Source organism: Schistocerca gregaria, chromosome X (assembly GCF_023897955.1).
Source record: "Schistocerca gregaria isolate iqSchGreg1 chromosome X, iqSchGreg1.2, whole genome shotgun sequence".
Classification (NCBI taxonomy): Eukaryota; Metazoa; Arthropoda; class Insecta; order Orthoptera; family Acrididae; genus Schistocerca; species Schistocerca gregaria.
Genome location: NC_064931.1, coordinates 603,948,244 through 603,965,543, shown reverse-complemented (window position 1 = coordinate 603,965,543; position 17,300 = coordinate 603,948,244). Strand labels below are relative to the sequence as shown.

Below are 17,300 nucleotides of genomic sequence, written 5' to 3'. Positions count from 1 at the left end.
ACACACGCGAGACAGATTAGAACATGGTACAGTCAACTGTCTGTGTTTACAGTGTCCAGACTAAGATGTCACATAAACTACTTGCACTAAACTCATGCAAAAAAACACCATTGGCATTCTAATTTAATCTACTTTGACTGTGGCACTGTCAGTAGTATATACATATTTGAACGTCATATCACTCAATGTATGGCAGCGTAGGTTGATCAACTGCCTACCATTCCAAATCTGTGGACTCCACATATCGGTGTGTTCGTTTATCGAAATATCTGCTGTGCAAGTTTTAGGTGTTTAATTTATCCTGTATATTATATAATAAGTTTTATAGTTTTGAAGTAACATTCAGAACATCATCTTGCTTTAGTAGTTCTGCTCTTATTGAACATGCCAATGTTAAAAAACACATGAATGGGGCCAGGATAGAGGGGGGAGGGGGGGGGTTGCATTCGGTTGGGGTCCAAGCATATCTGTGCATGCACAAATTTCTTGTCTTTGTGTGTCTGCATGCATGAATGAATTTCTGTCCATGTGTGCCAGCATGAATACCCACTCCTCTCTCTCCCTCTCCCTTTCCCTCCCTCTCCTTCTATCCCCCTCTCCCCCCTCTCCCCCCTCTCCCCCCTCTCCCCCCTCTCCCCCCTCTCCCCCCCTCTCCCCCCCTCTTCCCCCCTCTTCCCCCCTCTTCCCCCCTCTTCCCCCTCTTCCCCCCTCTTCCCCCCTCTTCCCCCCTCTTCCCCCCTCTTCCCCCCTCTTCCCCCCTCTTCCCCCCTCTTCCCCCCTCTTCCCCCCTCTTCCCCCCTCTTCCCCCCTCTTCCCCCCTCTTCCCCCCTCTTCCCCCTCTTCCCCCCTCTTCCCCCCTCTTCCCCCCTCTTCCCCCTCTTCCCCCCTCTTCCCCCCTCTTCCCCCCTCTTCCCCCCTCTTCCCCCCTCTTCCCCCCTCTTCCCCCCTCTTCCCCCCTCTTCCCCCCTCTTCCCCCCTCTTCCCCCCTCTTCCCCCCTCTTCCCCCCTCTTCCCCCCTCTTCCCCCCTCTTCCCCCCTCTTCCCCCCTCTTCCCCCCTCTTCCCCCCTCTTCCCCCCTCTTCCCCCCTCTTCCCCCCTCTTCCCCCCTCTTCCCCCCTCTCCCGCCTCTTCCCCCCTCTTCCCCCCTCTCCCGCCTCTTCCCCCCTCTCCCCCCTCTCCCACCTCTCCCACCCTCTTCCCCCCTCTCCCGCCTCTTCCCCCCTCTCCCCCCTCTCCCACCTCTCCCACCTCTCCCCCCTCTCCCCCTCTCTCTCCCCTCTCTCCCCTCTCTCCCTTCTCTCCCCTCTCTCCCCCTCTCACCCCTCTCCCCCCTCTCCCCCCTCCCCCCCCTCTCCCCCCTCTCCCCCTCTCCCCCTCTCCCCCCTCTCCCCCCTCTCCCCCCTCTCCCCCCTCTCCCCCCTCTCCCCCCTCTCCCCCCTCTCCCCCCTCTCCCCCCTCTCCCCCCTCTCCCCCCTCTCCCCCCTCTCCCCCCTCTCCCCCCTCTCCCCCCTCTCCCCCCTCTCCCCCCTCTCCCCCCTCTCCCCCTCTCCCCCCTCTCCCCCCTCTCCCCCCTCTCCCCCTCTCCCCCCTCTCCCCCCTCTCCCCCCTCTCCCCCCTCTCCCCCTCTCCCCCCTCTCCCCCCTCTCCCCCCTCTCTCCCCTCTCTCCCCTCTCTCCCCTCTCTCCCCTCTCTCCCCTCTCTCCCCTCTCCCCCCTCTCCCCCCTGTGTGTGTGTGTGTGTGTGTGTGTGTGTGTGTGTGTGTGTGTGTGTGTGTGTGTGTGTGTGTGTGTGGAGCGGAGGTGAGGGGGGCATGCTATGCATGTGCAAAATTCCTATCTGTTGACTACTCCAAGGGAGAGGAGAGGAGGTCGAGTTTTAGATAATTGTCATATGTGCAAATCTTGCTGGCTGATGACATTTTTTTCTGTGTTATATTTATGTTTTATTTTTCGTATGTTTTCTGAAATAAACTGCACACACATTTCTTGAACAATAGGCAATTTTATTTTCTTTTAACACTGTTAAACAAGTGGATAGAATTCAAGTAGAAAGTATGTAGGTAAGTGGTTTTATATAAAACATTTGGCTGAAAGGTGTGTTACAGAAGTGATTTGGCATGTGTATCATAGGTCACAAGGTGCAACATAATAACTATATGAGATTTAGTGAATTACTATGAGACATGCAGTATAAATTGGACACCATGCAGGGAGATGTAATTTTCAAACTTTCTTTTTATATGTTACTTACATTCTGAAACATTTCTCACATTTGCTGTATAAATTGTAACACCGTAACATATAAAAAAGTGGAAGAGTAGTTCAGAAGCTGAACTTCACTAAAATCCTTCTGGTTACAGGGAGAGCATTGATGATGCTGCAGTTTTAAAGCAAGAACTTGTTCAGGTTCAGAGGATGATGGATGAATTGACTAGAGAGAAAGAAAAGGAACGAGACATGCTACAAAAAGATTTGCAGCATCTACAAGACAAGTATACTCAATTAGAGCAGTGGAACACAGATGCTTCAATTCATACAAGAGAGTAGTATTATTTTAATATTTTTGTCTGTTGTGTATCATTATAGTGACCAATATTTGTCTCAAGTATAAATGATTGTAAAATTTTAAAAAAATTTATTATGTTTTTACCCTCATACTCAAAGAACATTGAGAAAGTTTTCCATCACAGATCATTTCGTGTTTAATTCTTCTAAAATTAATTCTGAGTGCTGTCAGTGGGTCACTTCATTCTTTGAAACTGTCGAAAAATATTTGTTCCTTTTTTTCTACTATCTTCTGGCAGCTGACCACTTTAATTAGCCCTTCAGTTTGAGGAACCTTTCATCTGCGGACAGTTGCTGTCCTTTCATGTCTGGAAACGAAGACAAGGCCACATAATGAATTTTCATGGTTACAGGGAGGATCTTCAAAAATGTTGAAGCTTAATGCAGCCTTAGAATCCTTAAAAAAATTGACTAATAGTTTTTACTATTGAACATAGTTAGGAAAGTTCTGAGAGACTATAAATACTTTAGGAATGAAGGAGACCACTCACTGAGTAGCAGAAGTATTGAGTTGTCAACAGACTCACACGACAGAGAAAGAAAACTTGCTAGCTCGCTCTCTCTCTCTCTCTCTCTCTCTCTCTCTCTCTCTCTCTCTCTCTGTGTGTGTGTGTGTGTGTGTGTGTGTGTGTGTGTGTACACTTTAGCTTGACAAAGGATTTATTTCAAATGCTAGCACGTTTTCTTTCTCTTTTGTGTGTGCCTGTTGACAACTCAACACTTCTGCTATTTGGTGGTTGGTGTTCTTTACTTCTAAGCTATTCTTGACTGTTCTTAGGATTACAGAAAATTCAGGCATCCATCTTGGCTGAGTGGTTTTGAGTGCCTATACAACTTCTGTATGTTAACTTGTTGGCTGAGACTTGGTTGGAACATCAGAGCAATGAAGTTTCACAGTATTTAACATAGTTATTGACACAAATTAAGGTGTTTATTTATGGAAGAATAGAGAAATAAACATTGTAATAAACTGAATTTGTATGTAAATGTAAGATTTATCATGCAAAAAATGGATCAACAAAGGCTGCCTAGAACTTAACCGCAGGAGGCTTAACTTCCATTATTGTTAATAGAAAATAGATAACAGCACTCCTGGATTTTCAAACATTAGTTTCCTTCATTTAAGAGGAAAAAATGAATCGATTGGTAATGACTGGATCTGCAGGTGTGGGAGGGTACCTCATCACATGTGGATAAAAACTTATCTTAAAACCAGTCCATGATATTGTCGAATGTACATGGATTTTTGGAACTGTAAATAAGTATAGGCTTGCAACTGAAATCTGCACGTAACATTGCTGGTGAAAAAAATAATGTGCTCAATTTTAAATTCTTGAGAATCTTTAATTTCTTTTAATGTAACGGTGTACAATTTGGCTGTGATGCACTTGTTTCTTTCCTCAATTTTACATTGTACAGTTTCCCTCGTTGCAATTTATGTATTTGCTTAACCTATCTGGTGGGACTATGAGCTGAAAGCACTGTTGCTTAACTTAACTAGCCGTCTCTCCACCCACCCCATATGCTGAGCAAGGTGGCACAGTGGTTAGCACACTGGACTCACATTCGAGAGGACAACGTTGAAATCTGCATCCAGCCATCCAGATTTAGGTTTTCTGTGATTTCCCTGAATTGGTCCAGGAAAATGCCACAATGGTTCTCTTGAAAGGGCACAGTCGATTTCCTGTCCTATCTTCGAAACATTTCGAGCTTGTGTTCTGTCTATAAAGACTTCATTGTCAACAGGATATTAAACCCTAATCTACCTTCTTTCTCCCTTCAAGTAAATATAATCCAGTGGCTTTTCACTTAAATTATTACCGGTGCAACACCTTACTGTGTTTGTTACCTATAGCTCCTTCTCCATTGTTTTTGAACCTCATAAGATGTCAAGATGAACATTTCTGTGTGTTCCTTCTAAATAGCTCTTCTATTGCTCCCCGTGCCCCCCCCCCTTCCCCTCCCACCCACCTCCTCCTCTGCTCAGCATCTCTAGCAATGAAATATAGAACATTTTAACTGTACTAATCTTGTAAAACCTTTTATAGACAACATAAACACACCACAATTCCAAATTCTTTGCATCACTGAGTGTTTATGATGAAGAAAGTGCTCTATCTCTTGTGTGCTTGCTGTTTATAGAGAATTAAGCACTGAGGTCCTTCTTGCATCCTGTTCTATCACTGGTTGAGGTGGCACTGGACTTACACTTTGGAGGAATGGATTTCACACTATTGTTCACTCATCCAGATTTAAGTTTTCTGTTGTTTTTCTTAACCAAAAATGCTAGGATGGTTCCAGTAAAAAGCATACAACTAATTTCCTTCCCTGACCTTCCTCCAATTCGTAACTGTTCTCGGTTTCTACCTGACCCTGGTGTAAATCCTAATTTTTCTGCCGTGTATCTTGCATAGATTATTTATTGCAAATATGTTATCTGTTTGTACTCTATGATTCTTCTACTTAGCAGATATTGTGCCCATGCACCATGAGCTGAATACAGTTATGCCATGGCTTTCATTGTTTTGCCCTTCTTGAAAGACTATTATACTATCTTATCCACATTTCACTTTTTAAATGTTAGGTGTTTAGTCTTTGCATTGTCTTCTGTTCTCATTTCCAGTTTTAAAAAGATTCAAAAAATAGGCACCAATAGAAAAATTACAGCTATTCAATAAATTACTTACACAAATAATAAAATCCACACTAATCTTAACAGACAGTGAGAAGTTTTAGCTATATCATAAGCTCATGTTAGTCAGAATGTAGATAGCAGTTTTCAACCAGCAGTTGTGAGTACAAGTTGTAATTTACTGGTAAGTAAAAGATATTTTAATTCTAAGTACTGGTTTGGATATTTTCCATTATTCTGTCTCCCCAGAAGTTTTGATCAAGACATTTATGTAGGAGAGCTACTAAGCAATATGACACTGATTTCAAAAAACAAGTGAAAGATTGAAGCATTTCATCAAGCTGTGAGGTGTATGTAAATCTACTCTTTGCGAATCACTGCAAAGTTTCTGGCAGATGGTCTTTTACATTATACCTTTTCTTAAGTATTGTTCACATTTCATTCACAGATGGAGCATGGAAAGAATGATTATATACCTCAGGGCAAGTTGGAATTTAATTTTATGTGCATGATCCCCACCAGAGCACTATGTAGGGTGCTGCAGGATATTTCTTCATTCCTCGCTGAAAACCTGTTATTGAAACGTTGTAAGTAGATTTTCATGAGATAATCACAACACTCCTTAGACAGTCTGTCAACATTTTTTGTGACAAAAATGACCAGCTGTGCTTCAATTGTTTATATATGAACGATATTCACTGCCATTCCATTCAGGTAATGACCCCCCCCCCCCTCCCCTCATACTTGAACTGTGAGTCTGCATAGTCATTCAGGAATTTTAAAGGCACATCAACTGCAGTTTATGTGTATCTTTCGAATGAACTAACACCTGTCAGTTGCATTACCTTGCTGAAGTGCTCTGATCATTTCATCTTGTAGCCCACATACATTGTTACATCTAAAAGTTTGAGTGGCATGACAAAATTGTCTCATTAACCTTATAATAAAAGACTGATGCTGCACATTCTAATCCAGTAGTCAATCATGAGACTCTTGTGGTGTTCTCCTGACACCACTTCATTTAGACAGATATATATTGCGTGCAAATGGTCTAAAGCTATGACTGATGTTATACCCCAAACTGGTATTGTATTTGATGGATGGCATTGATCTTGTCATACTTTCTCATTTCTGCGCCTGTAGATAACGCCCTTCAAGATAACGTGACACAGTCTGTCAATAAATACTCTGTTTAGTTGCAAATCGTACTATATATAAATGTATGTATATGTATATTGGAACTAAGTTGATGCCTAATTGAAATTTTTCAAAAATGAGAAAATAGGTTCCAAATGGTTTCTTTGGGCCATTGATTATTGGATTTATGTTTGATTTCAAAAGATTTTTTTTTCCTTTCCTTGGACTGTATAGGACCTTCACCATAGTTAGTCATTCTATCAGATCTGTATTTTCTAGAGGGGTAATGCGTGTCATATACATGGCATTTGATGAGCTACTCATGCCTCCTGGCACCTGCCTAATAGCTGTCATGTCATGGAACTTTGTCTTCAGTGACAGAATTCGCATTTGGTGAACCCCTCTCTTCTGAACTGGGAACTGGTGAGCACCATCAGTCGTCTGTAATCATTTGGTATGGTGGTGGTACACGATGTATTACAGGGAATATGGATCTTGGCTTAACCATCTGGATCATATGGGCAGGACAAATCTCAGTCGTAAAAAAAAAAAAAAAAAAAGGGGGGGGGGGGGGGGGTGCTCTGTGTTCATGGAATGAGGCAAAACAGTCGATAATGGGCAACCCCAGGGACAACTGTAGCACCTCAGTTAAATAAGGCTTACCGAGGCAAGTGGGCTCTGTTTCACTGGACTCTTAGTTACCTAGCTGCTTGTAGGACTTGTGTGGAAAGCAGTAATTTCAAAAATAACACTCACAGTTGAGGCAGTGGGCCACTGGTGAGGACTTGCACCCAACCCAACAAAACTTGTGAGAGTGGCTCTCCTGTACACATATACAGAAATAATGAACAGTTACAGTAACAGGACACAGTCATGTCAAAATGTTTTTATGAAAGGGGAGAGGGCACCTTTTGGTAAGATGCCCAGAGTTTGAGGTTCTAAACTAACATGTAGTTGATTGAAACTGCCAGTTATGGACAAGCAACAAATCTACTGAAATCTGATAAACTTCATGAATATCCCATTGAAGCTTAACTGCACAAAACTCAAAACACCAATAATGGAGTGTTGTCATGTAAAGAACTGTTAAATGAAGAACTCATAACTCTATAAAAGGAGGGAGCAGCGAAGGTGTGGTACATTGTGAAGAACATAAGGAAGAGCGTGAAGAATAACCTTGAAAAACACCTGCATTACTTTTAATGTTCAACCCTCAGGTTTTACCTTATCACATTAAAAATAATTTCATATGCTTGAATGTCCATCTATATGTACTAAATCCGTTTGTGATGCTTCAGTCATCAAAGATTTGGACACACTGCAGTTGCATACAGTGCAAATGTTACTTGTGGATACTGTGACCAAGTAGCTTGTAAATGACTGTAGGATGCACATTCTCACTGGCATGTGTTAACTGCTTCAACTAACATCTGGTTTGAAGTGTAGGGTGTCCAGAAAATACAGAAGAAAAGAAAATGCAAGAAATAATTGACACAAAATATGTACTGTATGCTGAAGCAAAGAAATTATTTAAACCATGCAACCTCAGTCACACACATCCCAAGTTACACTTTCCACTAAGCTGACGCCTGCAGAAATTGTGATGCCAAAATCCCCAAAAATAAAGATCTCACCTACAATGATTGGTGCATTCAATATTGGATCTTCCCCCTATTTCTTCCCAAAAGGAAGAGTTATTACAAAGACAAGTCAAAGTGCAATCAAATAGAGATGGGATCATTTGAGACCAAATCATCAGCCACCTTGTCACTAGAGATTTGGAAATGGAAGTGGTCAGTTTAAAGCAAGGCTGGCCATGGCATGTCAAACCGTATGTGAGAAGGCCAAATGGGCCAAGGCTTGGCTTTGCTCAATTGGCATTTCATGCAACAATCAACATCCATAAAATACTAGAATGACTTTACAGAAATTACCCACAGTTGACATAATCGTTTTGCATATGAGCAAAGTGACAACCTGGTTGTTGATAAAGCCCAGGATAATTTTAGCCATGGCAGACTCAAGACTATGTTTCTAAGAACAATTTCTTTTTTTAAAATTGTGAATGAGCACCATGATTTTAAGGTAATATACACTGAGGTGACAAAAGCCATGAGATAGCAATATGCACTTATACAGACAATGGTAGTATTCCATACACAATGTATAAAAGGGCAGTGCATTGGCAGAACTGTCATTTGTAATCAAGTGATTCACATGAAAACATTTCTGACACAATTATGGGCACACAACGGGAACTAAGAGACTTTTTACGTGAAATAGTAGCTGGAGCTAGGCTCTTGGGACATTTCATTTCGGAAATTATTAGGGAATTCAGTATTCCTAGATCCACAGTGTCAAGAGTGTACTAAGAATGCCAAATTTCAGGAATCACTACGCTCAATGACCGTGAGGAGTAGCGTTTGCATAGAGTTGTCAGTGCTAACAGACAAGCAACACTGCAGCAATCAATGCATGATGCACGCTGAACATATCCATTAGGACAGTGTGGTGAAATTTGGCTTTAATGGGCTGTGGCAGCTGATGACCAACACAAGTTCCTTTGATAACAGAATGACATCGCCTTCAGCATCTCTTCTGGGCACGTGACCATATTGCTTGTATCCTAGATGACTGGAAAACCATGACATGTTCAGATGAGTCCCAATTTCAGTTGGTAAGAGACGACGATAGTACTCAAATATGGGCCGAGTCCTCTGGTCCAAGTGAACCAATCATTGACTGGAAATGGCTACTTGGATGCCATTTGCAGCCATTCATGGACTTCCTGTTCCCAAACAATGATGTCACGTTACAATACCACTATTGTTTGTGACTGATTTGAAGAACATTCTTAACTATTCAAGCAAATGAACTGGCCACCCAGATTGCCCGACATGAATCCCATCCAATATTTATGGGACATAATTGAGAGGTCAGTTCCTGCACAACTTCCTGCACTGGGAACAGTTTTGCAGTTATGGACAGCTATGGAGGCAGCATGACTCAGTATTCCTGCAGGGGACTTCCAACAATTTTTTGAGTTACATTAGATTCAGTTCTCATTCTACAGACCCAAAAACCAGATGATTCTTATGGGTGTGGAACATGTCAGAAAGTATAACATAAAATACATGGAACATTTGAATATAATACTCATTTCCCTGATCATTTGTCAGGAGATTGTCAAAATATGTGACTACATAACAGTAAAGTGGATTTGCTAATATTTAAAGAATTAATACACTGTTAAAATGAAACATTGTTATGCACTTTTAATAAATTTATCATACATAAAATACCCCTTTTTACTTAAGCTCATCTAACAGTTCCTGTTAAGATATTCATCTATTGAGTAGGATGAGTTTCCTATCAAAAAGTCTTTCAAACCCTGTTTAAACTATGCTTTATTTAAAACCAAGTTTTTGATGGTTTCTGCCAATGTATTCAACATGTGTGTTTCTGAATATTGTACCTCTCTATGGACCAAAGTAAGTGATTGTAGGTCTTTATGTAGGGTGTTCTTATTCCTAGTATTCATACTGTGTATTGAACTACTGGTTGGAAATAGAGACATATTCTTTGCAACAAATTTCATTAAGGAATAAATATCCGGAGAAGCAGTGATTAGAATACCTAGTTTCCTTCAACAGTTTTCTACATGATGTTCTTGAATTTACACCACAAATAAGTCTTATTACATGCTTTTGCACTCTAAAAACCCATATGCAGATTGATGAATTACCCCAAAATATGATCCCATATGACATAATAGAATGAAAGTAAGCAAAGTATGTTTATATCTCTTACATCTTACATCATTTGCATTGCAAATACGAACATATTTAGGCACTTCACCAATTCTATGGTACACCATTCCCAAGTGAATTTATTATTGAGTTGTAATCCTAGAGATTTAACGCTGTAAACCTCTTCTATTTGCATGTCTTCATATGTTATACCCATGCTGGAAGAAAGTTCTTACAAATTCTGAAATGCAAATAGTGGGTCTTTTCAAAGTTTAATGACAGTTAATTAGCTTTGAACCATTTATTAACGTCAGTGAAAATTTGATTATCTGCCGTTTCTACATCTGTACTTGACTTGCTGTTTATTACAATGTTTGTATCATCTGCAAACAAAGCGGACTTAGCGCCTGACAGTGTAACACATAAGAGGTCACTAATGTACACAAGAAAAAGCAATGGTCTGGAACCTTGAGGGACACCACATACAATTAATTCCCAATCAGATGAAGACTGATTGCTTATTCCATGGGTATTTTGGAATGATACCCTTCGTTTCCTGTTAGTTAGGTAAGAGTAAACTATTTTGCAGCACTGCCAGTGACACCATAAAATTCTAATTTACTTAACAGAATGTTGTGATTCACACAGTCAAAGGTTTTCGACAGGTCACAGAAAATGCCAGTAGCCTCTAATTTGTTATCTATTGAATGAAGTACATTCTCGCTGTACATGTAAATAGCCTTCTATGTATCAGAACTCTTAAGGATCCCAAACTGTCACACGGACAATAATTTGTTTGCGGTTGGAGGATTAAGACATCACTTGAACACAACCTTTTCAAATATTTTTGAAAAAGTCAGCAAAAGTGAAATTGCTTGATGGTTTGATGGCATCTCTTTCTCCCCCTTCTTGTAAAGAGGTGTAACTTCAGACATATTTTAGCGAGTCTGGAAATGTTCCACTCCAGTGTAGAAAAAGTAGTAGCGCTACTGGCATTTTCGGTGACATGTCAAGAGTCTTTGAAAGTAGCAATGTGTCTTTTTCCTACATTGTTGATATTCCACTGAGAAGAGACTGATTACCCAAATAACTTAAGATAGATCTCAATTCAAATGAACACTCTTTGATTAAATTTGTTAATGTTTTCATAGCCTATAGAATATTCTGATTTTAAGGATGTTTTGATGGCTACTACTTCTATGGGAGAAGTGAGCATCATTTTCATTTTACTTGAGTTATTTGTAGAGATTGGTCTCAAATATTCCATTCCACTGTTTACTGAATCTGATAACCTCAGTAACAGAAAAATGTACTTGTTTAAGAGATTTGCAACACTACTTGCACTTGTTACCAATGTCTCATTTATTTTTAGAGCTATCAGTTCATCTTCCATTCTGGACCCATCTGTCTCTGTCTTCACTGTATTCCATGTAGTTTTGATTTAATTGCCTGATGTAATTATCTTTTTCTCATAATAAAGCTGCTTAGATTTTTGGATTACTTGTTTCAATATTTTGCAGTATTCTTTGTAATGCATTGCAGTGCTAACATCAGAGCTGTTCCTAGATGGTAGATACAGTTTCCTTTTCATTCCACTTGATACTGTAGTTTCTTGTGTAATCAATGGTTTAATTTTAGACTTCTGTTTGATCTGAGTTACCTTACGGGAAAAACAATTTTCAAATTACAAATTAACTTTATTAATGAAAGCTTTGTATTTTCCATTTGAGTCAGAGGTATTGTAAACATCTATCCAGTTTATGTCTTTGAATAATCTCCTAAAATTCTCAGTGATTTGATTAATTTATTACCCTTCTGTACTCAGATACAAGTGAGTTTATACCCTGACAAGTCTCAACATTTAACATAAGATGGTGCATGTCATGATCAGATATCCTATTTATTGTTGGTTTTGTTATATGACTCTTTTTCCCTAGATTTGTCTAAAAATATATTATCAGTAGCAGTTGAAACATTGTCGTGCCCTACTTGCAAAGTTCATGTAGGAATTGAATGACAATGTCATTGATTGCAATAATAGTTCACTGACAGAGCTTTTCAATAAATCCACATTAAAATCACCACAAACCACTATTTCTCTCTCTCTCTCTCTCTCTCTCTCTCTCTCTCTCTCTCTCTCTCTCTCTCTCTCTCTCTCTCTCTCTGTGTGTGTGTGTGTGTGTGTGTGTGTGTGTGTGTGTGTGTGTGTGTGTGTGTGTGTGTTTTTTTAATGAGATGGGACAACAGAGCTTCCAGATTTTTTATGAAGAAATTAAAGTTTGCTGAAGGTTTTCTGCATATAGTTAATATTATAAAGGACTTACTATGAAATACTACTACTTTTGCACAAGCTTCTAAGTGCTGCTCTGAGCAAAATTTATTAATATCACTAGTCTTGAAATTAAAACAGTTTGATAGATTTGTCAACTCTTCCTTTCTCCATATTTTGTCTACAGAAGTAAGAGGCTAACTTAAATCTTGTGAAATTTAAGATATCTATACCAGTGGTCACATGATGTTCAGAGGGGAAGATTATATCAACTGGTTTGATCAGCCATAATTTTTCAGCACAAATAAGCAACTCATTAAGCTTACCTCTCAGTCCCCAGATATTCTGATGCAGTAATGATAACTGTTTTTGTGCACTGGCTGAATTACAACTGGATAAACCCAACTTTTCTGTCAGTTTCAATTAGTGGCTGTTTGCATGAATTGTGTGCATTAAAATTTGCTTTCTTACTGTCTGTTTTATCAATCTATCTCTGAAAATCTTTTGTCCCTTCCCTTCCCACCTTTTAAAAAAAAAAAAAAAGAAAAAAGAAAAGAAAGAAAGAGAGAAAAACCTGCTGTTCTGTCACTTGTAACCACTGGTACTTAACCGCATGTGATAAGTTATTTTCTATTAGCCCAGACAGTTTTCCCTTCCCTTCCCTTCCCTTCCCTTCCCTTCCCTTCCCTTCCCTTCCCTTCCCTTCCCTTCCCTTCCCTGTTGAGGTGAAGGCCGAGGTTAGTATAGTCCCACCTGCTGATAGTCAACAGGAGGTACACTGATATGAGACCCCACTCCTGGTCAAAGCAGCTGTTCCACGTCTAAATTAACTCTCCATGCTCTGTTGAGTTGCTGCATTTTGCCGGGCAAAACCGACATACTATTAGGAGGCATTCCATGACTTTCGTCACCCCAGTGTATATTGAGTGGTCCAAATAGGGGGCACTGTTGGCTGTTCCATTGGAATTTGCCAACTGTGTCCTCAGAATCTGTCCCACAAGTGAGTTTAACATATTTCATACTGAATTTATAAAAATGTGATAGGAATGACTTTGGTCAGTTAATAGATACGATTTAAGAAAGCTCCCAAAACCTCAACTCTACACTAAATTACATATTTTTTTGTTAAATTTGCTGTTACCTTCCACAGCCTTATAAATGAACATCCCGTTATGTGTGATGAAACAATAATACCATGTATCTACCTACTGTTAGTCTTATCATGAAAAAAGCCATTAAGATGGGAATGTGGAAAAACTGTAACTGGGATAATAGCTACACCCTTAGTTGTGCACGGAAACAGATGTTTGATACCGAAAGGTAACAGAGAAATAAGCTGCGTTAACTACAGTCTAAAAGAACCAAAATTGCTACTAATGTCTTCCATCATACATCTTGATATAATCTTCGGCAGCATCCGGAAGTTGAGGGACTTCATGACATGTCCATAACACAATTCGGCCATCTAAATAACATACTACAGGGACGACAGACAATGCCTGACGATGATGCAAATTAAGTTGTTGACAGCTTGAGTTAACATACAGATTTGATGCTGCAAGAAAGCCACAAAACATTTATCCAAGACAGTTGCTGCGAAAAACTGTGTTCTCATGAAACTTTGATTGGCCCTCATACGGCATTATCAGCTGCTTGTGTGCTTTACTTAACAAATAGTCTTTTATACTAGATTTCAGGATGCAGAGTCTCATGGCATTAACATTGAATAAAATGTTCTTGGGCTCCCAGCCATGTCAAGTAGTTAACATATCTCATGATTTCAACCAAACTGTTCCTGACTGTTGCCAAGTGAAATGACTGCTGATGGACTGCTGTCAGCTGTGACATCCACTGGTGCTCACGGATATATGTGGATATAAGTATACACTAAGTACCGTGGACCTACTTTGGCCCTATTATCACAAGATCCCATGCTGCACTGAGCTGCAGGCCACAGTTTCCAATAAGGATGTTGTCAGTGATTTTCATTTCAATGGAATCTGTAATTACACAGTCCCAGAAGCCGTTAGTGCAAGCAACAACAGAGGTTCCATAAAACTAGACACAGTGACCATTCTCTACAACATCCTTAGATAAAACAGATTTTTTGTGTAGTGTAGGTGATAAAAACTCTTGTGCTCATTCTGCTTTGTTCTACAGTGTACACTGTTTCTCCAACATAAGATTAGGCACACTCGCAAGCTGTCTTGTAGAATCTAGATGTTCCTACCCTGCCACATCTTTTAGAATCTAGATATTCCTACCCTGCCACATCTTTTAGTCTCAGTAATTCCCAGGTATTTGACACAACTCTCAATATTTCTTCAGTTTTGTCTCTTCGTGGCAGGTGGCTTATGTTTCCCACATTTTCTTTACTGCTCCTCATTGGTGGTCATTTTGCAATCCTTGCTGGAGATCACTTCATTTATTTGTTGATCATTGTGCCCTTGTTCCTGAAGGCCTTGCGTACATGTCTCAGCTCATAGGCATCTGATGATGATCTCGCATGATATACCAATATATTTAACACAGTGCACTTCTGTGCTGCGTGATGATGACTGATGACATGCAAGTACAGATCAGTGCACATTGCTGTTCTGCAGACATGGTGGGCAAGGCATATGTTTTGTTGCAGTGTACGAAGATTTGAGAAAGGGCGATACACATTCATCATTTGTCCTGTTCACTATGGAAGTAGAAAAAGTCTATGCATTGTCATTCCTCAGTGTTTTCATCCACTGCAATCGAAATGTATGTGTTGGCCACAGCATCCACAGAAAATGTATGGACACTGATCTCTACTTGCATGCCATCACCACCTGCTCAGACAGGCACTTTTTTAAGGATGTGGCAGGTATCAGAACACGTGGGGCCAACAAGACACATTGAAAGTGTGACCAATCTTATATCACATAAATAGTGCAAACTGAGGAAGCATGCCGATGATACCACCCAAAAAATCCACGCTGAGCGTGGTCTAGAATGCAGTCACTAGATCAAATTTGACAAACACTCTGCCAGAGCTAACACTGGGAATCTGTAATTAAAGAAGAGACTGAATTAAATATTTTGTTCAGTCATTATTGTTTGATATTGTATCTCTTTCAATCCTGTTAATGTTTATTTTAACAATTATCATCATCATCATAATAATTGACCTTCATCTCGGTGCGAACACCCTCAAAGAGATTCAGTTGTATGTGGTGGTGTACAGATGTATCAGTTTTGAATGTAATTTATGAGATTATTTTAATCTGTCGTTGAATTATTAAGCACTCCTTGATTTATTACTGCATACAAGCAGAAAATACTCTGAAGAGCCAAAGAAACTGGTACACCTGTATAATATTGTGTAGGTGCCCCGCGAGGACGCAGGAGTGCTGCAACATGAAGTGGCATGGACTTGACTAATGTCTGAAATACTGCTGGAGGGAATCAAAACCACAAATCCTGCAGGGCTGTCCATAAATCCGCAAGAGTACGATGAGCTGGAGATTTCTTCAGAAGAGCAAGTTGCAAGGCATCCCAGATATGCTCGATAATGTTCATGTCTGCGGAGTTTGGTGGTGAGCAGAAGGGTTTGAACTCAAAAGAGTGTTCTTCAAGCCACTCTGTTGCAATTCTTGACTTGTGGGGTGTCACGTTGTCCTGCTGGAATAGCCCAAGTTCATTGGGATGCACAGTGGACATGAGTGGCTGCAGGTGATCAGACAGGATGCTTACGTACGTGTCACCCGTGAGAGTCATATCTAGATATATCAGGGGTTCCATATCACTCCAACTGCACACACCCCAAACCATTACAGAGGCTCCACCAGCTTGAACAGGCCTCTGCTGACATGCAGAGGTTGTCTCCATACCCGTACATGTCCATTCACTCGATACAATTTGAAACAAGACTCGTCCGACCGGGCTATGTGTTTCCAGTCATCAACAGTCCAAAGTCGGTGTTGACGGCCCGGGCGAGGCATAAAGCTTTGTGTTGTGCAGTCATCAAGGGTACATGAGTGGGCCTTCGGCTCCGAAATCTCATATAGATGATGTTCATTGAATGATTCACATGCTTACACTTGTTGATGGCCCAGCATTGAAATCTGGAGCAATTTGCAGGAGGATTGCACTTGTCATGCTGAATGATTGTCTTCAGTCATCGTTGATCCCGTTCTTGCAGGATCTTTTTCCAGCTGCAGCAATGTCGGAGATGTGTTACTTTACCAGGTTTCTTGATATTCATGCTACACTCATGAAATGGTCAGATGGGAAAATTCCCACTTCATCGATACCTCGGAGGTGCTGTGTCCCATTGCTCATGTGTTAACTATAAAACCGCATTCAAACTCACTTAAATCTTGATAACTTGCCAGACACATTTTGTCTTATGTAAGTGTTGCCAGTCACAGCACCACATTCTGCTTGTTTACGTATCTCTGTATCTGAATATGCATACTTATAGCAGTTTCTTTGGCACTTCGGTGTATGTACTAGTAAATTTACATTGTTGACGAAGTTTTCAGTTACTTCAGCAGATGTGTCTGGTAGCTTTCACAGTGGCTCAACTAAAAGTTTTAGTATACACTTACAGGCACTAGTGATGATTATGTATGCAGGTTAAATTTCTAGTTAATTTGATTTTACTGTTTGACAATGAATCTCCCTTTAAAGTCACACTAATATTATATTCCAGACATCTTAATACAGTCACTTTGTGATCTGGGCCAATAATTGTAGCCTCCCCCACTGTCTCTCAATATAGGAAGTGGGATGTGAGTGTGGCATATTTGGCCGGTAATACCCTTTGGGGACTTCGACCACCTAGTGCAACTCTTGTTATTTCACTACACTTCAATGACTTGATTGTAAATGATTATCTCCATTTTTATCTGCTATCTGTTGGACACAATTTGGGGGTGTTTTAAGTTTTGTAAATATTCTGTGAGATACATGACCCT

At 40.4% G+C, this 17,300-nt stretch overlaps 1 protein-coding gene across 1 annotated transcript in view; it reads left to right on the top strand.

The window, feature by feature from the left end:
* LOC126297537 (early endosome antigen 1-like) overlaps positions 1–17,300 on the top strand; it is a 182,740-nt gene that overhangs the window by 102,790 nt on the left and 62,650 nt on the right. The window contains exon 6 of the mRNA XM_049988450.1: positions 2,360–2,542. Within this exon, the coding sequence (XP_049844407.1) occupies positions 2,360–2,542 (183 nt within the window). The remainder of the gene's footprint in view (positions 1–2,359; positions 2,543–17,300) is intronic.